Source organism: Falco naumanni, chromosome 7, assembly GCF_017639655.2.
Source record: "Falco naumanni isolate bFalNau1 chromosome 7, bFalNau1.pat, whole genome shotgun sequence".
NCBI classification, from domain to species: Eukaryota; Metazoa; Chordata; class Aves; order Falconiformes; family Falconidae; genus Falco; species Falco naumanni.
In genome coordinates, this window is record NC_054060.1 from 35,120,657 (window position 1) to 35,144,656 (window position 24,000).

Genomic DNA, 24,000 nt, shown 5'->3' on the forward strand with positions numbered 1-24,000 from the left:
TTTTGTTCCTCCCAGTGTGCAAAATCCAGCTGGCAGCAGGCTGACAGCGCTGCTGTCGTTGTTTTATTCTCTGCAAATCTCAGCTCTTGCTAATTGCTCTTTCCTCTGCTGGCCATTGCCTTCTGGTGGTGACCTCCACCTGCCATGTGCCCTTTGCATTGTGTTTTCCAAACCACAGCAGGTGCTGGTCTGCACTGGCACCAGCTGGGAGTCCCACAGACCAGGGTGGGACATAAGGCAGAGCTGTGGGCTGATGGGGAGTTTTCAGCCAGCTTCTTGTCCCCCTCCACCCTGGCTGTCCCCCGGTTATGCCATGCCATGGGATGTGGCTCCCTGTGTATGGGAGGCAGCCCTGCTCCCCTCGGCTGCTGCAGTCCCCTGTGGACCACCTGAGAGGACAGGGATGCCCCACCTGCAAGGACAAGGACCCCCTATGAGGACAAGGGCACTCTACAAGGGGCTTAGACCTTCTGCAAAGATGAGGACCCTGCAATGACCCCCTACAATGATAGGGACCCCCCTATGAGAACAGAGACCCTGATGCCCGGACAAGGAGCCCACAGTGACCCCCTAAAAGGACAAAGACTCCACAAGAGCTTCCTCCAAGGGCAGGGAACTCTTGGGAGGACAGAGTCTGCTCTGCAAGGATGGGGACCCCAAAGGTGTCTGCTGCTCCAGCAGCCATATAGCCCTGCAGGCTGTCATCACCCTTCCACTCCCAGAAAGGTGCCAGCAAATTCAAGCAGTGGGAAAGGGCAATTAAATATGACTTTAAAAATGCACTGGGTGCTGCTGTGCAAAGGCAAGTCTCAAAGCAAACACACTCTCCAGAAGAAATCCTTCCCAGCTTAGCGCGTCCTTCTAAAAATGCAGAATCACTTCAGAAATATGTGAGAAAACATAAGCTGCTCCCCCTGAGAGGGAAAAAATAGAGCAAAGCAGCAACGTGATGGTGTTTGCTGACTGGACCTGTGTCCTTGTGCTGGCAGGGGACAGGGACTGCACTCCCGGGGCCTTTGGGTAGGCTGGATGGAGGCGTGAGTGTATCAGCAGCAGATACCCCTGAAAGCATTGCTGCAATGCCCAGGCAGAGCTGATCTCCCTTAAAAAGCTGTCAGATGCTGAATATTTGTTTGAGTGCTCCCAAACACCCTCCAGAAGGGATGTGCCACACCAGGGCCCTTCAGCTCCCTCTCAAAGAGAGATTGATTATAAACTTGGAAAATCTTCATCATTTATTCTAATAATTGCAGCACATTGATAATAATAAGAAGCAAGAAAATCAAGATCCTTTTGCGTAGCTATTTGAGAAGCATTTGGTATTGCAGGAGCGCCAGCTATTTGAAGGTGGATCCAGCTGCTCTGTGGTGCAGTGGTAACTGGTGCTGGTGGGATGCACCGGCAGGAAAATGCTGTGCCCAGGGAGGAAAAGCTGGCCCCAGTGCCCTGGCTTGCACAAGCAGCCCCACCAAGGAGGAAAAAGTTGAGCAAGCTGCCCTGGGAAGTATGCTCAGAGAGAAGGACCTCTCTGAGGGTGCCTGAACCAGCGGATGTCCTGCCCTGGATTTCCTGGTATTGGTTTTTGATCCCTGAACTTCTCTCAGACAGGTCAGAGGTTCTGTGTTTTACTGTCCTGGGATGCCCCCAAACCCCCCGTCAGCAGCCAGCCTCCAGCTCTCAGAGTATCTTGCAGGGAGCACTCGGGTTTCTAGGCTGATCTAACTGCCAAAGCTTGAGAAGGCAAAAGGCAATGAAACGGGGGCTAAAAGTATTATCTGCAGAGAAATCCGCCAGGCACAGCGGTTTCTAACGGCCAAACACACCAAGACAGAGCCTGGAAGCCTTTGCCCTGTCCCCTTTCTCCTTTCCCCTTTCCTTTTTCTCTTGCCCCCTTTCCCTGGTCCCCATTCCCGTTTGCAGAGCTGCAGGGGGTTTGCAGAGGCTCCATGCTCCTTATCCACGTCATGGAGGTGGTCCTGCAGCAGAAACGAGAGATGGTGATGGTCTTGCAGGGAACAGAGAGATGGTGATGGTCTTTCAGGGAACAGACCTGGCAGACCAGGGGATGTCGGGGACAGCAATGACCCAGGGTACTGGAGGAAGCAGGAGCACTCTCACAGGGTGCAAGAAGTTTCCAGAACTGATGGGTGATGTAATCACTCCAAGACCCCAAGCAGCTTCCTCCAGCAGCCCCATGGACCAGTCCGCAGAGCCTCTCCTCCAGGGCACGGGCTGCCCTTGCCTTCCCCAGGCGCTGGCTACACACCGGTCTGCTGAGAGCGAGTGCTAGGGACTTGTCCTCATGGAGCTACGGGTCGGTCCAGCTTCCACAGGGCTCTCAGAGAGTTCTCACAGCTCTAAATGAGCATTTCCCAGCCCTGATTGGATGAAAAATGTCTTTAGTGGAGGAAACAGCAGCTGCTCATGACAAATAAATGTTCTCTCATGTATACATCCACTCAGCATGACAAACTCCATCAGTCTCAATTAGCTGTATGGCCAAAACTCGAGTAGCACGAACGTCCAGGGATAAACACAGGCAAACCAAACAGCCCTGGAATGGCTTCTTGTAAACACAGTTACTTCTCTTTTTAAGTCTGTGCAGAACACTGCTTTGATGTTTCACATCTGTCCCGACCAACACCACCTCCTCCTGCCCTCCCACACACAAAAGAGATAAAACCTTGTTCCAGTGTGCCGTGGCAGTGGTACTGGGGACATTTGGCTCCCAGTAAACAGCATCTTTAGTGGTTTTGATCCATCCAAGTTCCACTAACCATTGCTATGCTGCTTATTCAGGAACTTCCGGGTGCTTTCTAGGGTTCAAATTACAGTACAGGTGAGAGCAAAGGAAGGAGTTCAGTGAGGACACTGGTGCTGGAGCAGGTTTGGGGAGGGTGATGGGCTTAATAAGCTCTGGGAGTTTCTCCCAGCACCATTTTGGTGCCTCTAGGCAGAGGGTGAGGAGGCAGTGGGGAGCAGAGCCCTCTTCTTGCACGTCCTTGCAGTGCTGTGCATTGATCGTGCCTGCTCCTCGGCATCCTAGCTAAGCAAAGAGCCATGCAAAAAAAAAAAACCCAAAAAATCAGTAGCCTGCTGGGAAAAGCCTGGCTAGAGACGTTTGCATCTGGTGGGTGCTCTTTAGAGCTGCCAGTGGAAGGGATAAATCTGTGGGTGCTCAGCATGAGGTATGGCTCTGCCAGCCCTGTGAGAACCTCGCTCATCTGGGGCATAGCAGCTCATCCAGGCTCCTCTCGGCACAGCACAGTGCCGGCAGCATGGGGCTGGCTGTGCGAAGGGAAAGCTGAGCCAAAGCAGGGACCATTTGTCACTGCAAAAGCTGCCAACGCTAACAGGAGCAAAGCTGGTCACAGCCAGGAGCTGGAGGAAGCTGGAGGGACCCAGCAGCTTCAGGCTGGCAGAGCCCTGTGCCCTGAAGCAGAGGCCATATCCAGCCCTGGTGCCCAGGCAATTTCCCTGTTATTATTTCCCCTTTTTATTGCCTTTATTAATTTTATGGAGTTTCCCCAGTCAATGCAGGGAGCTGGGGGGATAACCATGGGAAGGATGCAGCTCCCACCTTGGGAAGAGATGCTCCCAGGACACAGAGGGGACACTGAGGCAGACTGTAGGACTGTGTGGCTGGGGTTTTGACTGTGACAGGACATTGCTCACGAACTGGCTGCTCAGAGAAACACACTTTTTTGGGTTTTGTTTGTTTGGTTTTGGGTTTTTTTTTTAGAGGGTTTTTATTTCAGCCACGAACTGGCACCTTCTGCAACTGGGTCAGCTCAGCAGGAACCACAGCAAAACCAGAGCAGGGGGTGGCTGCTCTCGGCCATGGTGCTGGGACCCAAAACCCTCCACAGATTTATAGTCTGTCTTGCTTGGAAGCCCCGGGACCTTTACTCTCCTCGTTGCATGAGCTCAGCTCACGAGGCTGCTAACAGGGTCTTGTTTTTACCTAATAAACAGGGTTTGCAGGCGAGGTCACAGTGTTTAGCACGTGGGGCAGGGTGGCAAGTGATCCATCATGCTCAGCGATGCCTCATAACTTTTATGGCCTTTTAAAAAGCCAGATGCTTGACATGAGTTCGACACTGTTTAGTCTCCTGTTTTTGAAGATTTAGAATGCTTTGGGAACTGCACCAGTGCTGGCAGATCAGCAGCATTTCCCTGCGGATTTGATGGGCGCGGATGTTTCCACGTTTCAGGGAAATCCGGTTAAAAAAAGCAGCTCAGCATGGGAAACCCTTGCGATTTCCAGGAGCCTCTCCAAACACACATTGCCCACCTCGGGGTTTGGAGTAGATGTGCTCCTTCCAAACCTCTCCCACTGCCTTTGCCCTCAAGGCAAAGCCCATGAGCACTGAAGAAGCATGATCCAGCCCTCGCTGCCAGCTTTCCCCACTTGGAGAAAGGCGATGTGTCCCCCTTCAGCATGAATCAACTGTATAAAGAGCAGCAAGTGAGAACATACACTATCGCATGCCTCATCTAGATGCTCTTCAGGGAGAGGACTTTCGCCAGGGGCAAGCACCGAGCTCACCACGCGTGCACATCGCTGCAGCAAACAAACAAGTGGTGGCTTTGGATGGCTTCACTCCCTCGCCGAGCCACCACAGTTGTATTTTTAGCTCCGCATCCTAGTTGGATGTGTAAAACTTTCCCTCCTTGTGTTTTCAATCAGTTGTAGATCATCTCTGAGCTCTGACTGGAGATTTCCCAGCACGTTGCTTGTCCCCCTTGGTTGCTTTTCCTGCAGCAGCACGTCCTCCAGTTGGCGGGGGGAGAGGGGGAGACGGGGGACCCTTGGGGGGCTCTATTCCCTCCAGTCCTTCCCCTGCCCTTTTTGGCTCAAGGATGGCTCAGGGTCTGGAGGGGATGCGTGGCTGGCCTCACCATCCCAGGGCCCAGTGCCATGCCCAGCATCCTCCAGCTTACCCTCCCAGCACACCCTCCTCCAGCTGCGTGGAGATACATTCCTCCCTTACACATCAGCCCCTAAAGCCACAGCCAGGTACCGGGGAGGGACAGAGACCAGGGAATATACCAGGAACCAGAAAGACCCCTGAATGGCCAAAATACCAGCAACTCAGCCAATGTGGGGGAAAATTCAGAGGAGACCTTCACCCCCCTGCAACACTGGACCAAAAAGCCAGGATTAAAAAAAAAAATCATTATTATTCATTCTTTGCAAAAAAAGCTTGAAAATATGGCTGCAGAGATGTAATTCTGCCACAGCCCTGCTGCTTCCAAGATCTCTCAGCCCCTCATAATGACAGGGGACAGGCCACAGGTTACTCTTTCTAGGTCTCGGCATTGGACGGCAGGCTCTGATTTTAAGCCTATGATGTTTGGGGTACCCCAACAGCCCTCCTGGGAAGGGCTGATACCTTTGCTTACCAGGCTGTAAGGTAAAATATAGCCTGATTTACACTGCAGGCTCTCCCTGCTGGGGATGCTGTAGGACAATGCTCGGTGTTAGTGCCCAGTGACCAAAAAGGGACCTGGTTAATCCAGGAAAATGGGAGATGTAGGGTGACTCAAGGGACCCAGAGGAGCTGGAAAGGTTTCCCATTAATATGTGGGGATGCAGAGATCTGAAACCAACTGCAAAAGCAGAACGTGGCTACGGTAAAGCCAAACATTTCTCTTTTCCCTGCAGTCGAGCCATGGGGAATTGCCATCAGCTCTGACACCCGATGCTGAGGTAAGCCCTGGCACCGCTGCAAAGCTGGTTTGGGAGCCCAGCTGTGCCATCTTCCCTTAAGTCACTTCCTTGCCTAATTCATTTAATGCAGTTTAATAGCTATCACACCACACACCCTCCTGGAGCCCAGGAAGATGGGCTCACTGCCCATCCTCTGCCCAGAAACGCAGCTCTTCCCTTATTCTCAGGGCTCTGCTTTCCTCCCAGCCTCCCAAAAGACCAGACCAGCAATCCCAGAGATATTCTGCAGGGATGCTGGGCTCAGACACAACACTGCACACAGCACGTCAGCACATCACCCACCTCTGCAGGCTGTCCCCAAATGTTGCCCACATTTGCTGACCCCCATAAATGGGCTCATGGGGCTTTTGTGGTCCCCAGCAGAGCCACAGCTGAAGCACTCGGGCTGGGCCAGGAGGTCAAAACAGCCAAAAAATGAGGGCTCTCTCCTTGCTGACAGCACACAGATGATGTTCCAAACAAACCAGAAGAGGAGCGAGCAAGAGGGAAGCTCCGCTCCTTTCTTCCCTGCTCTCCAAAAATGTCCCTCTTCCCAGAAACACTGCATTGCATTGCCATCATTTCCCATCCAAACCATGACCCTCTGCCTGGACCCTTCAGGTTTGTCTTTTTAAGGCAGACAGCCCAGAAGGAAAGGCAGATGCTGGCATGCTCGCTGCCATGGAGCACAACTCAGAGCCACCCCCAGGCTCTCCAGACAGCTGGGGAGGGGCCCAATACCTCAGGTCCCACAACTCCCTGCTCCCTCTGCCAGCTGCGGGAAGTCCCTCTCCATTTTTAAGAAGGCTGCTGATGCCATCCCTTGTTCCCAAGGTGTGGCTTCTCCCCCACTCATCTTCAGCAGCTTGATTTTCCAGAATGAAATGCAGACATAAAGACCTGCCTGGTGCTTTCTTGCACCAGCAGGTTTTCAGCAGGGAAATAAAAAATCATTAAGGGGCAGCGCAGAGAACAAAATGACACTTCAGCATCTTGCATTTAAGTCAGGCAAACGTCAATTGAGCTGAAGAGAGTCAAATTAATTTGGCTTTTGTAATAGCTCCTGCATGAGGCTAATAAAAGCAGTGTTCTGTGCAGACTCATGGCTCAGGATACAGAGTGATTCATGGCCCTCCTTGTTCTCGCAGAGCTCTAATTAGGGCCCTTTCCAGGGGGCTCAGATCGCATCCCTCCCCAGAGAGTGGCATGCAGGGCAGTCTTCAAGCAGAACAGTACCACACAGCATCTCTGGGTGAAGGACCCATCTCTGCAGGATGCATCATGGCAAAGGGACTTGGATCTCAGGGAGTTCCGTGCACCAAGCCTCCCCCTGGCTTTTTTTTCCTTTTTAATTTTTGCATCAAATTTCAGCCAAATCACTTCCCTGAGCCCACCTGCCAGGATTGCTGTCCCTTGTTGGGGACAGAGTGACTCCACTGTAGCATTACCCTGCGAAAAGCAGATCCCAGCAGGATGGATGCTGAGAGGTTTTCTCCCAGTCCTGCATTTCCTGATGAGGAGCCATAAACCTCCCAAAGAAACAAGCAGCCGGCAATTAGTGGTCAGCAGCCAAGCTGGCAGCTGGCAGGAGCGGATCCTTGGAGCTAGAGCCGTTGGGGCATCCTGCCTTCAGGTTGTCCCCTATGCTGCCATGGATGGCTCTGGGTCCCCTTCCCACCACTGTCACACACCATGGCAGGCTGGTCTCTGCAGGATGTGACCCCCCCTACTGCCATTTCCAACGTGGTGGCTTTTTTTTCTTGTTTAGAAGAGGATTAAGCAACTGATCCTGAAATTCCAGTGTGAGCAAGCAGGTCATAGCCATCCAGACAAATAAAGCGCATAGACCCATGGCTCTTCCCAAAGCTTTTGGCTCCTTTTCAAGCCAAGCACCCACTGAGACACAATGGGGTGTGCCGAGCCCTGAATCCAGAAAGTGCCTTTGCTGCTGCTACGTGCTTGGGGAGGGAAATAATTGGGGAGGGGGTAACTGACCTCTGAGCGCTGGCTGGGAGTCTGCCACAGCTGGACACCCAGGGCTCAGTGACAAGGTTAATGGCTTAATTACATGAGTGATGTGACAGTGTGGGGAGCACTCCAGCTGCAGCCCCATGCGCAGAGCACATCTTGTAACCCTCTCCTCAAAATTCCTTCCCCCCCCCCCCGCCTCCCTGAAACCCCACAGCCACAGGGCGCTGCCAGAAACCCGCCGGCAGGGTTTGAGCAATAGCAGCCCATGCCTGACATCTGCCCACACACATTTTGGAGACCAGTAAACTTCCTGTGGATATTGGCTGCCTGACAAAAGTGACATAAATTCTGCCTTTTTTTAGGATGGGTATTTTTTTTTTAATTATTTTGTTAACAGGTAGGAACTTTGCCTGCCTCTCCCTGGCTTCAGGATATACAAGTTTTAGGGAAGAGCTCAGAGGCTGGGTTATTTCTGTAGCTCAGGGGCCAGGTTGCAGAGATAAAGCAAAAATGCCATCACACATCTATATAGCACAGTTTATTTTCACTTTTTAGGAAATTGGAGGCACATGTTTCCCTTCCCAGCCCCCCCTCCTGCCCTTTCCCCCCATTCTCAAGGCGTCATCCCACCAGTGCTCCAGGCAGATGACACGTTTCCTCCAGGAGCCAGATTTACCCTGAGGTGCATCTTAAGTACAAACCCACACATGATTCAGCAGGCTGCTTTGAGAGACATTTATTATTTAAATAATATTTATTTATTTATTTATTACATCACCTCAACTAATAAACCGCAGAAAAGCTCCAAATCTCAGCACCTTTGGGCTTTGTGAGCAGAGCTGCAGCTCTCAAACGGAAAACGAGACGACCCGCTTGCAACAGCCCAATGACACTGTGTGTGTTGGATGCTGCGCAAAGGGGAGCCACAACCCCCCCAGAAAGCCCTAGCAGCAGTGACAGCCTCAGGACAAACTCAGCTCACCTACAGGCTCGGATGCTCCTTACCCCCATGAGGACCAGCCCAGAGCCCCAAAGAGCAACAGGCATCCCACAAAACAAAAGAGCAGTGCTGAAGGATGCTGTCTAATGGGGCAGGATTGATGATCTGGATGTTTCTGCACTTGGGTCTTTTGGTTTTCTTGGGGGTGTTTGCCTTTTTTTTTTAAAAAAAAAAAAATCAAACCTCTCCAGAAGTGATGCCCCTGAGCAGGCTTGTCTCAAGCCAGCAGGAGGGCAATCAAGGGCACTTCGCCAGGCAGCCCAGGAGGATGAGCCCTCTCCACACCAACCCAAAACCCATCAGCAGCATAACCCTGGACTATAACCATACTTGGTTATGGGTAAGGCCACAGCTGCGACCAAAACCTCTCCCCCTCATTGGGCTCTTTATTCCCCTTGTCAGCTCCTGCACAAACTACAGGGTAAAGAAAACCGCAAAATGTGGCTCAGGAGGGCCCACACAGCTCTGCTGCCATCACAGCCCAAGGGAAGTGCCACACTGGCTTTTTTTCTGCCCCAGTGCCCCTCAGACATGCTGGGCGGGCACCCACTGGAGCCTACAAACGGCTGGCGGACAGACAGACAGACACATGCACACAGACCAACACCTGATAAACTGCATTTCTTTAGGCAACCTGCCTAACAAATGAAGGGGAGTATTTGGGGACACACTGCTCCCTTCCTCTCCTACCCAGTCCCTAGGGACCTGGAGGCAGAGACGGGTGCTTGTAGCAATGGCAGCCACCCAGCCCCATCTCCAGGACCTGTACCCCTGCCTGCACGCTGCCTTCAGCCTGAAACAATTGCGGGGACCTTGCTGGGAAGCACACCAGTGGGAAGCTCTCCTCCCTGACACCCCCCACAGCAGCAGTGTTATAACAAAGCCCCCCCATTCTTCACCCCCTGACCACCCTGCAGCGTGGCTGAATGCAGCCTGCATCCTTGGCCAGGCAGGAGCAGCCCTATTTAAGGGAGACAGAGCTATCCAGGTAATCATCAGCCCTATTAAAGGGAGACAGAGCTATCCAGGTACTCATCAGCCCTCCCGATCTTGTCCTGCTGTATTTTTTGACCTGTGAGAGACTGCATCAGCTTTCCAGGGGCTTCCCAGACATGCGGTGACACCTGGCCCGAGCCATTCGTACCTGGCGCACCCTGCAGCAGATACGTCTCTTTATAGGCCATAAGGCAGGGATCCATTAACATCTGTCAGGGCTGTGCTTCACCTGGCAGATGTCTCCTGGAATGGCCGATGGATCTACTGCCCACAAGGGTCCAGCCGTGCTGCCAGCTTTGTCTTTGCGGGGGATGGAGTCTGTCTGTCTTGGCTCGCAGGGGTCACCTGGCAGCACAGCGCCGAGCGCATGAACCGCAGGACCGATGGCCTCAGGATGGCAAAGACCCAAGGGTCAACGATGGAATTAATAGAGAGAAATCTCAGGGCTAGGAGGTCCCAGTCGTGGTTGTCTTCTTCCTTGCTGAACTTGTTCACATAGGCACGGATCTGCAAAACACAATGGGGAGAAATAATGCCAGGTCTGGGCTTCCAGGATCCAGCCCCCAGGCAGCTTCTTGGAGAAATCTGGGCTGTCACAGCACACTTGCTGCCTCCACCAGTTTAAATGAACTTCTTGCTAATGAAAGCCAGGTCTGCCTCTGCTCTCAGCATGCAGCAAGGCTTTGTGTAGCCCTAATGCAATTAAGCCAGTGACTAGTTATGAAAGTGGTGGGTCTCACCTTGAAAATCACACAGGACAAATAAATGTGCAAGATGGACAGGATGCAGAGTGCTGGACCACTCCGGTCCTTCCTGCAACATGCCGACTCATAGTAGTTCATGGGGCTTCCTGGAAGGGTGACTCAGCACTCCTTACTCATACAGGTCGAATCGTCACCCCCTCACTTCGGGGGAGAGGGGATGGGAGCTGGGGGCACAGGAGGCATGAGCATCACCCCTCTGGCTGGGATCCATTGGGTACCAGCCAGGGATGGCGCATTCTGGTGCACGAGGGGCCACAGTGCAGACGATGCCAGGGGATGCTGACAGTGCAGCACTTCCAAGGGCTGCTCCAGGCTTTTTGGGGAAGGATTTTGTGGTGCTGTTGCCTGATGCTCACTGGGTTCATGTGCCTGGGCTCATTCTCAGAGGGTGGCTGCCATTGGCAGCCCTGGCCAGAAGAGAAACTGTCACACCAAGGAGGCACCAGCAGCATTGGGCAGCTCGGTTTGAGACACTGCCAAAATGCAGCCCAAACACAACCCCACATGGGAGCTGGGTGATGGGAAAAGAAAAGCCACTGTGTTTCTGGATAAGACTATATCTGCTACCACAGGGCCCACAGGATCGCCACCAGTGGCACCTTCCCATCCCATCTGCCCCAACCAGACCCGCAAAGCCCTGCCCACATGTCTCCACCAAGGGGTCCCACCACAGCACCCAAACCTGGGCTTTTTTGGAACACAGGGAGAGCTGCCCATCATGTGTGGGCCCATTGACAGCAGCTGAAGCATCTCTCAAAATGTTGACTCTAGCTCTTGGGATGCTCACGAGCATTGGGACATTACTGCTTTGTCTTTTCTCTGTCTTAAAACCCAGGCAGTCTGGCTCTGCTACAGCCTGTGGTTATTTTCTTTTCCCTTGGGAGAAGAAAGGGAGCACGAAGGGAAGGTAGCATCTATTTAACTCCATGAGCACAAAATTAGCACTGGCTGTGCTCCCAACCTTGGTGGGGCTTGCTTCTAATGGGAACAAAATGACCCTCCACAGCAGCGGGCTTGCACACACCAGCAAGGCACACGAGTGGCTTGAGGTGCTCCGGAGTCCACGATGCTGCTGGTTTAATAGGGCTTGGATGGATGGATGAAAAGCAGCCCTTCAATGAGGAGAGCCCAGGGCAGAATCAAGGGACTCACTCTCTCCCCTTCCTCACTTGGCTGCGGTGTTTCAACCCCGTATTTCTGCTGGAAGCCTCGTGCATGGACGGGGCACAGGATGTGGGTACAACTCCTGGGAAGAGGCTCGCTGTGGCCCAAGTGCCGGATCTCTGTTCCCAGCAATAGCCTTGCCTAATTTATTGTTCTGCCACCCCTCACACCTCCAGCATGAGTTCCCAGCTCCCAGGAACCACAGGGATGCTGCGTGTCCTGCAGACCCCTACCCCAGACCCTGCCTGAGCCACACTGCCTGGCCTCGGAGCCTCTGTGCGATGGGAGGGCACCTCTGCTCCTGCCACCCCATCTTCCTGCCACCCAGTCATCCTGCCACCCCACCCTCCTGCCACCCTGTCCACCTTCTGGCACTGGGGATATGGGGAGCGGTTTTCCCAGTTCCCCAAGGGATGTGCAGATCGCCTCGAGTTTATGGCAGAGCTGGGGTCTCTCAAGCTTCAGGAAGAGCTAAGCTTTGACCTCAACCCTTGAGGTTTGAGCACTGGAGTCAGAGGGAGCTTTATAAAGAGAGGGAGGGAAATGGGAGTGCTGGGGAGAGGGACCCCAGCCCAGCTGAGAGGTAGTTGCACTCACCGTGAATGGCAGGGAGCAGATGACAAAGGTGATGGTCATGATGGAGAGGAGAAGGAGGTGGTCAATCTCCTCAGCCATGGAGAACATGCGCCGGACGCAGCTGCCAGATGGCCGGGGCTGCTCAAGTGTGGCCAACCGGCGTGTCTTCTGCCCGCGGCGGTGCATGCGGGCCAGGTTGGCAATGACGCTGAGGTTGCAGAGCAGCACGGAGAGGATGAGGAAGAGGAGCAGGGTGGCGTAGAGAAGCGAGAAGGTGACGTCCAAGCCAGACACCTCCCTGCTGCCGTTGTGCTGGAGGTAGTCCAGGTGCATTTGGATGAAGCACCAGGTGCCAGGGCAATACTGCACATAGCGCCCGAAGCCCACCAGCGGCAAGGAGCAGAAGGCGGCGGAGAAGGTGTAGATGGTGGGCAGGGCAACCAAGCCCGTGCGGGGGCTGAGAAAGCGCTCATAGAAGTAAGGCTGCCCCAGGGCCAGGCATCGCTCCAGCGCCATGGCGAAGAGGATTAGCATGGTGGCGAGGCCAAAGAAGCTCATGGCAAAGCCGAAGTAGAGGCAGATGTGTCCTCCTTGGGCCAGGGCGGTCAGGGTGCGGTTGCGGTGGTAGGAGGCCAGGACGAAGGGGCTGACAGAGCAGGTGCCCAGCAGGTCGGTGACCACCAGGGCCAGCACCAGGACGTGGAAGAGGGAGGGCGGGCGGGCGCGGGGGCCCCGGCGGCAGAGCAGCAGCCCCAGGGCCAGCAGGTTGCCCAAGAGCCCGGCCGAGAACATGAGGGCACTGACCAGCGGGCGGGCCCCGGCCGGTAGCGCTCCGCTGCGCTCGCAAAGCCCCCGGCCCGTCCCGTTCATCCCGCCGCCGCCGCCCGACTGCGCCGCCGCCCGCCCCGCCGGCACCGCCTCCGCGCTGCCCCCCCGCCCCGCGCCCGCCCCGCGCCGAGCCCCGGGCCGTCCCCCGGCCCCTCCTGGGGCGGCTCCGGGAGCCCCGAGGCACGGCCAGACCCGGTACCGGGCCGGGAGCCCCTCTCACGGCCAGCCTCCGTGCCGGTCGGGAAGTCCCGGTACCGGGCCGGGAGTCCCGGTGCTGCTGCGAGAGCCCCTCACACGACCAGCCCTCGTCCTGTCGGGGAGCCCCGGTGCCGCTCCGGGAGCCCCGAGGCACGGCCAGCCCCGGCACCGGACGGGGAGCCCCTCTCACGGCCAGCCTCCGTGCCGGTCGGGAAGTCCCGGTGCGGCTCCGAGAGCCCCGAGGCACGGCCAGCCCCCATCTGGGCCTAGAGTCCCGGTACCGGGTCGGGAGCTCTGCACACGGACGGTCCTGGTGCCGGTCCGAGAGACCCGGTGCTGCTGCGGAAACCCCTCACACGGCCAGCCCCGTCTGGTCCGGGAGCCCCGGTGCCTTTCCGGGAGCCCCGGGGCACGGCCAGCCGCGGTACGCGGCCGGGAGCCCCTCTAACGGCCAGCCCCCGGCCAGTCCTGAGTCTCCGTACTGGACCGAGAGCCCCGTGCATGGGCGGCCCCGATGCTGGGCAGGGAGCCCCGGGCTCACAGCAAGACCCGGTACTGGGCTGGGAGCCCCGGTGCTGCTGCGGGGGCCTGGACACCAGGCCAGCCCCGATGCTGATCTGGGAGCCCAGTGGCATGGCCAGCCCCGGTGCTGCTCTGGGAGCCACACACACAGCCAGCCCCGGTCAAGCCTGAGAGTCCCGGTACCGGACCGGGAGCCTTAGAAAGATCCAGGAGCCCCAAGGCACAGCGAGGCACCATGCTCATCTGGGATCCCCGAGGGGTACGGCAAGACCCGGTGCCCATCTGGGATCCTTGACTCCCAGCGATACCTGGTACCGCTTAGGGAGCACCAAGTTTACTTTAAGCCTTGGTGCCGGTACGGCTCCGGGAGCCCCAGGTGGGCAGCGAGCGCCGGTGCTGGCCCAAGGACCCCAAGGCACGATGAGCTCTGGTGCCATATCCACCATCCTGCTCACCGTGGGCTACCAGGGAGCCACAGCAGAGCCTGGGCTGCGTGGGTGGCTTCCCCACAGCCCCAGAAGCACCCGGAGCCCACCCAGAACCCCCCGCCCCGTGGCCAGCCCCACAACACGTCCCCACTGACTCCTCTCCCATGTATCATCAGAGGTCCCCATGGGGGTGCAGCCTTCAGCTGGTGTCTGGTCGTGAGTGTGGTGGGGGGACATCGGTGGGAGCCCCTCTTCCTGCTGCCAGCCTGGCTGAGCGCGGCTCATCTGCCCCTCATACCAGTTCCAGGAAAGCTCCTTCTGCCTGTGCTGGAGGTAGTCCAGGTGTATCTGGATAAAGCATAAGGTGCCAGGGCAATACTGCACGTAGTGCCCAAAGCCCACCAGCGGCAAGGAGCAGAAGGCGGCGGAGAAGGTGTAGATGGTGGGCAGGGCACCCAAGCCCATGCGGGGGCTGAGAAAGAGCTTGTAGAAGGGGCTCGACACATGGCGCAGGAAACTCTCGCTGTTGCGTAGTATTTCCCCAGCCATGACCCCAGTCCTCTTCCCTCCATGCTGAGAGCAAAGCCTTTGCCCTTGACCTCCAAGCTGGGATCCGGCTCAGGTGCACCCCTTCATCCATGTCCTAATGGGAAATTCTCTTTGCAAAGTCCCCCCAAACCCCAGGGAAATGGCGTGGCATTGACTGACTCTAGCATGGATGTGGCAGGTTGCTGCCTCAAGTGCATTTTGGCTGTTCTCTTTAAAATCTTGCTTTTCTAACAGGAACTTCGTAAAGGAAATACGTTACACAACAAACTCCAGGGCTGGGTGAGCTGTGGTTTGTGACAGTACCTCCATTTCCGAGGTACTGCTCCTCTTCCTCCCTTCGGTTTCTTCTGTCAGGCAGATCGAAGGCTTCTCAGCGCATTGGAGAGGACACGCACTCACTGTGCCAGCGGCAGGGCACCCACAGCCCCAGCCCTCCCCATTCCCATGGCAAAAATGAGGGGTGTGATGGAGGGGAAGGTGTTTTAGCCAATTCCCAGACTAACCCTGCATGCAGGTGGGCCAGAAAAACGCACATCCCAGCACCTCTTTTAACCTCGCTCCCAGCCCTGCAGACCTGATCCAGCAGAGCACCAAAGCATGTGGACACGTCTGATGGTGGGAACAATCCTGTTGGTTTCCTGAGGGCTGGATGAGACCCACAACCCAAAACAAATCCAATTAACCACAAAAATCAGGATAAAAAAATGGAGCTGAGACCAAATCCTGGCCTGGCCCATCCGAGCAGCTTGTGGAGGCTGCAGTCTGCTTCTCTGGAGACCTTTTCCGAGCAGAAAGCACCCTGTAGGGTGGTTGCTCCAAGGCTTTTCCCAGCCTCCTACTCCTTTCTGGTGTTCCATGTCACAGCTCGGGAAGGGGTTTTGGCATCTTCTGGAGCTCATTTTCCTGGCAGCTAATGGAGTCTTAAATACCCATTTGGGGCTTCAGGCTTCTCAGCCAGCAGGCACCTCTGATGGGATGTTTTTGCAATAATAGGAAAATTGCTGGGCTTTTTTTTTCCCCCCCCCTCCCCCTTCTGAGCTCAAAACCAGGAACAGGCCACTTGGTACAATCTGTCTGTTTCTTGGGAAGTATTTATTTTCTTCCTTTTGTTTATCTCGGGTGTCTTGCCTCTAACAAGGACCAAATAGAATTGGGTTGGAAAAGACTCTTAAGATCATAGAGACCAGCTGTTAACCCAGCACTGCCAAGCCCACCACTAAACCCTGTCCCCAAGGGCCACATCTACACCTCTTTGAAATACCTCCAGGGACGGTGCCTCGACCATTCCCCTGGGCAGCCTGTGCCAGTGCTTGACAACCTTTTAGGTGGCGAAGTTTTTCCTCATATCCAATCCAAACCTTCCCTGGCACAACTTGGGGCTGTTTCCTTTTGTCCTATTGCTTGTTACTGGAGAGAAGAGACCGACCCCCACCTCGCTACGCCCTCCTTTGAGGCAGCTGTAGGGAGCAATAAGGTCCCCCCTTGAGCCCCTTCCCTCCAGGCTGACCCCCCCAGCTCCCTCAGCCGCCCCCCATCAGCCTTGTGCCCCAGCCCCTGCCCGGCTCTGGACACGCCCCTCATATATCTTCCCAAGGGTTGGCATTGTTTTCTCTAAAGAACTTCCAGGGTTGGCCCACTTGAACAAAAAACTCTGGGCTTGTAGGAAAGCTGCATGAATTTCGTATAAACCCTACAGCCAAGAGGACTCCGCAGCTGGAGTCTGCTGCCTGTGGTTGGGGGGGTGGGGGCAGGGGGGATCCTGCTCTATCCCTGGTAGGTTTTAAAGGACAGTTTTGGCACCAGGGGCAGGGAGGAGAACAGCCCTCCTGTCTGTGCAAGGATGACTGCAGAGGTGGATTTCAACCCTTTTAAACCAAACCCCCATATGGCTTGCTTTTAGCAAAGCCAGACATAATTTTTCTTCCCAATCCTTCCCAGCCCCGTCCCTTATCTCACATGTCGGGGCTGCCAGCGGCCTCATGCACCTCCCTGGAAAAGCAGGGCTGAGCACCGGCGGCAGGTCTGGGTTTTGGCTTTGCCGTCCTGTGCAAGCACCTGGGTACATGGATTAAAAAAAAAAATCAAGCCACTCTTGGACCGGTTGTGTCTTACAGCCCCGAAGGCTGAGCGTCCTGGCTTGGGTGCCTGGCAGCCCTGGTGCTGCTGCCTGCCCAGGCACGTGCCTTTCTGCGTCCAGAATGGCTGAAAAATGCAGGCAGACAATGAAAAAAAAAAAAAAAGCTCCTCGCAAGAACTAAACAATTTTCTGGGAAATGAGCTTGTGCAAAGTTGTGCTTGGATTTCATGAGCTGAAAAAAACCCAGCAACACCTGACTGTGCTTGATTTATTGATTTATGTCCAGGAAAGGAGCAAGATGCAGGGTTAGGTGATGCTAGTGGCACCAGGAGCGTGGGACAGGGCAGCTGGCAGTGCCAGAGGGTAGCAGGCATGGCATAACAGCTCCAAAAAGAGCATCGTTGGCATGAGCCACAGCCTTGAGCCGAGCAGCGTCTCTTTATTGCCTTCAGTAAGCATTAGGTCCGTCCCTTTGAGGATCGGCTGGCACAGGAGCACTCTGGCGGGGGGGGGGTCATGGGGAATGACTGAGCAGTGCGAGGAGCCTGGAAGGAGGATGCAGGCAGGGAGGGCTCACACAGCAGCTCTCACCTCTTCAGCATTTGGCCGGAGAGCCCTGAGCCTCTGGGCTTTTGCGGTTCCTTCTTAGCAACATCTACAACTAAACTGCGTGTTGCAGGGATTTTTCATTTTTATTTTATTTTCATTTTTTCCAAGCTGGGCAATAGGAAGGGGCTCTGAGCTTTGATGTAACTCTCAAAGCCCCAAACCATATGTGTTCAGGCGTTGAAAAGTGGGTTGTCCAAGGGAGCGACTTGGAGAGCGGCAGCCCCTTCCTCGCAGCGGCTTGCACCCAGCGTGCTCAGGCAGGCTGGGAGCCCAGTCCTGGCTGGGGACGTGCTGCCATCTCTGGAGAGGAGCGCGATACGGCAGCCCCAGGCCCAGAAACACGTTGAGGAGTGATTTTATCTGCTGGGAGGGTGGCCTGGCGTCCAGCCGCTAGCAGAAACCTTGTTGGGTGCAGCTGGAGCTCGGCTTGCCCAGAGATAGCGGCGGCCGGCTGGAGACTCCAAGTCTGCTCCCAGAGCAGGTAGGACACCAATAAGGGCAGAATGCCAATTAAAAGCACTACTGGAGCCAGATGAGCGCGTCAAGGTCGCTGGGATGTGCGCGAGCTCAGCCAGGGAGCGGGGATAGTGTGGGGACAGGGGAGTCACCCTGGCAGCCTGCAAGCCCCCATCGTGCTTGGTGGCTCCATGATTTCTTTCCTCTGACGGCAGATTCATGGATGGGTCAGACACGACAGTCTATGCATCATCTCAGAGCTCAGATGAAGTCTGTATTCGTACACCTTAACAAAGAATCTGTTGTGTTTGGGTTTTTTTTTTTAATTTAATTGTTGCTTTGCATGGAGCATGGTTGCCCTGGGCTCTAAATACACATATTGCAGGGCAGGGACATCTCCTGGCAGACTCTCCAGGAGTGAATCCTGGCTGGGGTGATGGGCGGATGATGGGCTGTCCCAGCTGGGCACCCACCGCTCACATTGCTGCACACACTCTTAGCCTGGCCGTGCCTGGTCTTTCTGTCTGGAGTGGTGTGTGAATCCATACAGTGGAGGAGATCCCACGGCGGGGGGGGGGGGGGGCAACAGCAAGATTTTGCAGAGCTGTTATCTCACCTTCATCCTGCTGCGGTGAAACAGGTCCGGTGAAAGCCACAGCGCAGGCTCAGGGCTGTTGACTCTGCAGTCCCACGTGAACCATCTCCAAGTCAATACTGCCAGTAACATGAAACCGATAGAGGGACCAACCCTCATTTCATTTCTTTTTCCTTAGAAAACCCTGATAAAAGACAAGGAGCAGGGAGCTTGAAGACCCCCCAGTACAGACCCAAATATAGGTCTGCCCTTTTCTCCAGCCAGGAGAGCCTGGCTGGTCCAACTGGCAGAGCCAACCCAACCAGGTTGCCTCCAAAAATCCCCAAGATAGATTTGCGTGAGTTTCTTCCTTCAAAAACAGAATCCATTTGACACCAAGAGTAAATACACAAGAACTGGCAGGAACATAAATGCACGTTGCAAGGCTTAGCTAAATAGAGGGAGAGAAGTATTTTCCCTGTCTTCTCCAAGGACACTAAGCAGATGGGGACTTTGGTCACTATAATTTTTTTGGCCTAAATGGTCACTTGAGGCAGATACTAAATCCAGTTAATACATGTGGTTGAGGGGAAATAGATCTTTCATTAAAATGATTGTTTGCTCGCGTGCCTGCACCGGTGAGGTTATACATCCCAGGCTCTGTATTCTCTCAATTACTGCTCTTATTAGGTCTCAGGATCATCATAAATACTGAATTAAAATAATTACAGCAGGACAGGTAGCTATCTGAGTAACACAAATGCAACATTAGCACTTGGAGGAATCAATTTTCAAGAGAAGAGCAAGCCACGGCAGAGAAACCACAGCTCTGCTTAGGGAATATGGGGTTGGGGAGGGACGATGGGCATCCCAGGAAGGGATAACGGGTGTCCTGGGGAGGGATGATGTGTGTCCCAGGGAGAGAGGGAGGGACACTGCCTGCCCTCCAGCTCCTTGGTGCAGCCATGAGCTGCTGCTGAAGTTTCTGAGTCTCCACACCTCCAAAGTGTCCCCTCACCCCCCCCTCACCCATTCTGGGGACACCCCAAACCAGTCCCACATAACCTCCCTTGGTGTAGAAGGGGATCATGCACAGGACAAGGTGATAGAGCAGGGCTCCGAACCACTTTTATTTGATGGACACACACACCCCCCCTCTCCGCCCTGTGCGTCCCCACTGCCCTGAAGCCACACGCCAAAACCCTCCTGCTTTCCTGGAGCCGGGTGCTCCCCAAACCCTCCACAAAGTGCTGCTGCTCAGAAATATTCACAGGTATCCAGGAACCCCCACAAGGTTCCTCTCTGGGGTGAAACGCAGCCTGGGGAGGGTGCAGAAACACTTCACGCCTGCCCCTCACTGCAAGCCGGACGCCATCCCCGCCTGCGCCAGCCCCATGCTGCCTCAGGATGCTCCGGGGCAGGGGTACAGGGCCAAAGGCTTGCTCCTCATCCTCACCAGCATGTGCCAGCTTCTGCAAGACCCACAGGTTCAGGGGAAGCCAAGCTGTGGGGTGTCTGTCCTGCGCCAGCCCAGGGGACAGAACTGGCCGTCCTCCCCTGGGACAGGTCCCTTCAGGGTGGCTTTCCGGGAATTTAGCCTCCGGCAAACCCTGCGGACAAACATGCGGAAGACGGAGGTGCGGAAGATGATGAAGACCCAGGGGTCCACGATGGAGTTCACGGAGAGGAACCGCAGGGCACTGAGGTCAGCATTCTCATTGATATCAGCAGCAAAAGCCCCCATATATGCTCGGATCTGTCAAAACCCCAAAGGAATAGGGAAAAATGAAGAAAGATCTCACTACAGGGGTAAAGTTAAGAGTAAGGAGATTCCCCTGGGGGTAGGAAAAGAAGTTTTAAACCCTCGATATCCTTATGCATCAAATCAGCACATGTTGTGTGTTGCAAGCCCTGAAACTGGGAGCTGGGGCTATGCCACAGACAGTGGCGGCATAAGGGCACCATGTCCCCATCAGGGCCAGGAGGTCAGAGCTGAAGAGGTGTCCCTGGTGACTGGGGTAGTTTCATAGATAAAGGAAGCACGCAGGCTCCGCAGGAGGGTGCAGCTCTGCTCCCAAGGCTGGGGCACCCCACTTGCGTTGTCCTCCACCCCATGATGGGTATCAGACTAGGCATCCACTAGGTAACTCAGCTGGAGGGCTGCCAGGTGGGGGCCTTTGCTGGGTTAAGGTCCTTCCTCCACCTCCACATCCAGCCCCAAACCCTGCTTCTTTGAGGACCACAGGGCTTTCACTGGGGTTATTACAAAACCACTCGCGCCAGGGCTACTGGTGACTGGTGCATCACAATATGGGCTCCCAGGATGTGATAGAGGGGATGGGGAGCGGAGGTGGAAGTTGTCACCTAGGGCAGTGGCAGCACCTGCACCCTCATCCTGATTTTGGGATAGCCCCCTTTGCAGCATGAGCTTTGCCTACAGAGGCTAACAGCAAGGTGATGCTGCAGGATCCAGCCCAGGGACATGGGACACTGAGGGAGGGGGCCACTTAGGGCTCTGTCACATTGGGGGTCTCCCACCCCCACTCCACCAGCGGGACCCCCACCCCCGGGGAAGAAGTGGAAGGATTTCAGGGAGGATTTCCCCTAGGTTGGGAAAGCCAGTGTGGTTGGGAGCTGGATCCACCCAGCACCTCCGGGACTGGCGGGGGGGGGGGGGGGGGTGTGTGGGAATGGGTGGGTTATGGAAAGCTCTAGCGCAATGAACGAATCTCCCTACGAACAGGAGCTGGGGGAGGGGCACAGTTATTTCAAGGGGCTAAAGCAATAAACTTACCCCCCCCCCCATCACCTTCAACACCTCTGGGGCAACCACCGTGGGGGGGGGGGGGTATTCCAATGGGATTAAAGCAATGACCAGACCCCTGGGATGGGGTGGGGGACACTCAGATGGGGCCAAAGTAATTACCCAGCCCTTCCCCTGGCAGCTCTCAGATAGAGTGATGGTGATGGGGGGGGGGGGGAATATTCCATGAGGTTTAAAGCAGTGAACTAACACTTGGGGCCATGATGCTGGTGGTGGGTATTCTGGGAGGGGGCAACACAGTGATACAACCCTTCCTGGGACGGGGTGGTGGTGATGGAGGGGGAGCAGGTATTCCATGGAGGTTTAGCCAACCCCTGGGACAGGGTAGTGGTGTGGTTATTCCAGCGGGATTAGTGCAATGAATTAAGCCCCCATCCTGGGACTGGGTGGTACTGCTGGGGTTATTCCATGGGGATTAAAGCAACAGCCAGACCCCTGGGACAGGGTAGGGACACTCAGAGAGGAACAAAGTAACTCTCTCATCCCCTCCTCTGTGACACCCCTGGCACAGAGTAGTGGTAATGGGGGATCATTTGGGCCGGGGGGGGGGGTGGGGGAGTGGGGGCGGGCATTAAAGTAATAAATTAACTGCTGGAGATGTGGTGTGGGTGGTGGCTATTGAGGGGGCAACCTGGCAGAATGGGATGGGGGGGGGGGGAGGAGGTTAAAGCAATAACCTGACCCTCAGGGTCAGGGTGGTATGGTGGGTTATTCAGGGGGGACTAAAGCAATGAAACCCCCACTCCTAACACCTCTGGGAGTGAGTGGTGGTGCCAGAGCTTTTTCCAAGGGGCCAAAGCAACAACCTGACCCCCCAGGACTGTGTGGTGGTGATGTGGGGGTTATGCCAAGGGGGTTTAGGCAATGACCTGAGCCCCACGGACAGTGTGAGGGACTATTCAGAGAGGACCAAAGCAACAATCCAACATCCTTGGGAGGTAGGGGAAGTGTGTGGAGGTTAATGCAATGACAGACCCATGGGGATGGGGTGGTGGGTATTCGGGGGGGGGGGGCAAAGCAACCACCCGAGCTCCCGGGGGCAGGGGGCATTGTGGGTTCTGTTCCGGGCGAGGGAGCCAGTAGGAGTACTCACGATGAGCGGCAGGGAGCAGATGGTGAAGAGGACGGTCATGAGCCCCAGCAGGATGAGGTGGTCGAGCTCTTCCATATGCGGGGCAGCGGTGGCGGCGGGCCCACGGTGGGGCTGCCGCCGTGCCATGCTGTAGAGGTGCCGCATGCTGCTCACGTTGCAGGCACCGATGGCCAGCACCAACAGGCCCATCAAGCTGGCATAGAGGACGGGGAAGCTGAGGTGGCGCGGCCCGCCACCGGCCATACGGATGAAGCACCACGTGCCGGGGCAATACTGCATGGGCACCCCGAAGCCCAGTAGCGGCAGGGCGCAGAAAAGGGCGCAGAGCCCTGCCGCCACCGGCCCCAGTGTGGCACCCAGCCGCCGGGTGAAGTGCCGTCGGTAGAAGTAGGGATGCCCCAGGGACAGCCAACACTCCAGCGCCATGGCCAGCAGCAGCAGGGTGGGGGCCAGCCCGAAGAAGGCCATGAGGAAGGCGAAGAGCTGGCAGAGGACGCCCGGCTCGCCCTCGCTGCGCCCGCCCGGCCCCAGCTCGCTGAGGCTGCGGTTGTAGGCGTAGGCTGCCAGCACGATGGGGCTGAGCAAGCACTTGCCCAGCAGGTCGGTGACTGCCAGCCCGCTCACCAGCACGTAGAAAGCGGAGACCCGCGGCGGGCGGCCGCCGGGGGACCGGGAGCGGCGCCGGTGCTGGCCCAGCAGCAGTAAGGCCAGCACGTTGCCCAACAGCCCGGCGGCAAACAGCACCGAGCTGGGCACCGCCGACTGCCCTCCCTCGATGTACCGGCTGCTACGGCACCGGTAACCCTCCGTCTCCATCGGGATAATCCCGCAAGGGGCTGAGCCGCACCGCGTTGGGACAGCCCGTAGCCTACCGGGACGCACCGCACCGGGCTGCGCCGCGGCTGCCGGCGGCGACTGGCCCCGGTGGGGCGGAGGGAGGAGGGAGCGGGGAGGCGGGGCGGCACGGCCGGGTACGGCCCCCGGGGCGGCCCCTTCCCGCTGCCCGGCCCGCCCCGGCCCGGCGGGGGGCGGCTGGGGGCCGGGGGGACCCGCTACAACCCCCCCGCGGCGAGCCGCGGCGGCGGGCGGGGGCGATCCCCGGGGGCTGAGCCCGGGGAGGGTCCGGAGAAGTGGGTGGCAGCTGGGTGCGTGGGCAGGGGGGTTGTGGGGCGCAGAACGGGGGCAGGGGACCTGGGGTATGGGGAGGGGGATACGGCAGAGTCGCGGGGGGGTCACAGGCAAAAGGGTCGGGGCTGAGGCCCTGGGGGGCGATGGGGCTGGAACCAGTATGCTGAGCCCCAGGGCTGGCTGCCGGTAAGGGAGTTGGGGGCAAGCCCGCGGCAGGGGTCCGGGGGGGGGGGTGTTGGGTCTGAGTGGAGTGATGGGGTGGAGGGCTGGGGCCAAGGCCAGCTGCTGCACTGGGGTGGGTAAGGCAGGGAATGGACAGAGTTACCCCAGGGACATTTCACTGCTGGGTGCCATCTCCTGCCCAGCGCCCCCTGCGCTCCCAGGGAGCCCTTTGCCCCATGCCCTCGCTCCTCGGGGTGCCCTCCCTCTGTACATCCCGGGAGACGTGCAGCGCTGAGCCTTCAACCCAGCCAGGCACCGCGTCTACCTGCGCCCCATCCCTCATGCTGGCTGTGTGGCCATGCTGCTGC

The 24,000-nt window shown here is 56.5% G+C and overlaps 2 protein-coding genes across 3 annotated transcripts; both read right to left on the reverse strand.

Annotated features, from left to right (window-relative positions):
• Positions 1–9,941: 9,941 nt before the first annotated feature.
• On the reverse strand, positions 9,942–13,064 carry PTGER2 (prostaglandin E receptor 2). The gene is made up of 2 exons (XM_040602320.1): positions 12,206–13,064; positions 9,942–10,187 (listed from the first exon to the last, which is right to left on the reverse strand). Exons 1-2 carry the CDS (start codon positions 13,052–13,054, stop codon positions 9,942–9,944), a joined length of 1,095 nt encoding a protein of 364 aa, XP_040458254.1. The 5' UTR covers positions 13,055–13,064.
• A 4,925-nt stretch (positions 13,065–17,989) lies between these two features.
• PTGDR (prostaglandin D2 receptor) lies at positions 17,990–23,261 on the reverse strand. Of its 2 annotated transcripts, none has more exons than XM_040602348.1 (2): positions 22,343–23,261; positions 17,990–20,035 (listed from the first exon to the last, which is right to left on the reverse strand). In XM_040602348.1, exons 1-2 carry the CDS (start codon positions 23,156–23,158, stop codon positions 19,451–19,453), a joined length of 1,401 nt encoding a protein of 466 aa, XP_040458282.1. In that variant the 5' UTR covers positions 23,159–23,261; the 3' UTR covers positions 17,990–19,450. The 2 variants fall into 2 exon arrangements, with proteins under 2 accessions (XP_040458282.1, XP_040458283.1); XM_040602349.1 differs by having other exon boundaries at positions 19,806–20,181.
• Between the last annotated feature and the right edge of the window lie 739 nt (positions 23,262–24,000).

Bases quoted from the DNA above. Each gene is read 5' to 3' on its own strand.
- PTGER2 (XM_040602320.1), bottom strand. From the start codon at position 13,054: ATGAACGGGACGGGCCGGGGGCTTTGCGAGCGCAGCGGAGCGCTACCG. The intron at 10,188-12,205 runs GTGAGTGCAACT...TGTGTTTTGCAG, and splicing joins TCTGCTCCCTGCCATTCACG to ATCCGTGCCTATGTGAACAA.
- PTGDR (XM_040602348.1), bottom strand. From the start codon at position 23,158: ATGGAGACGGAGGGTTACCGGTGCCGTAGCAGCCGGTACATCGAGGGA. The intron at 20,036-22,342 runs GTGAGTACTCCT...GTTTGTCCGCAG, and splicing joins TCTGCTCCCTGCCGCTCATC to GGTTTGCCGGAGGCTAAATT.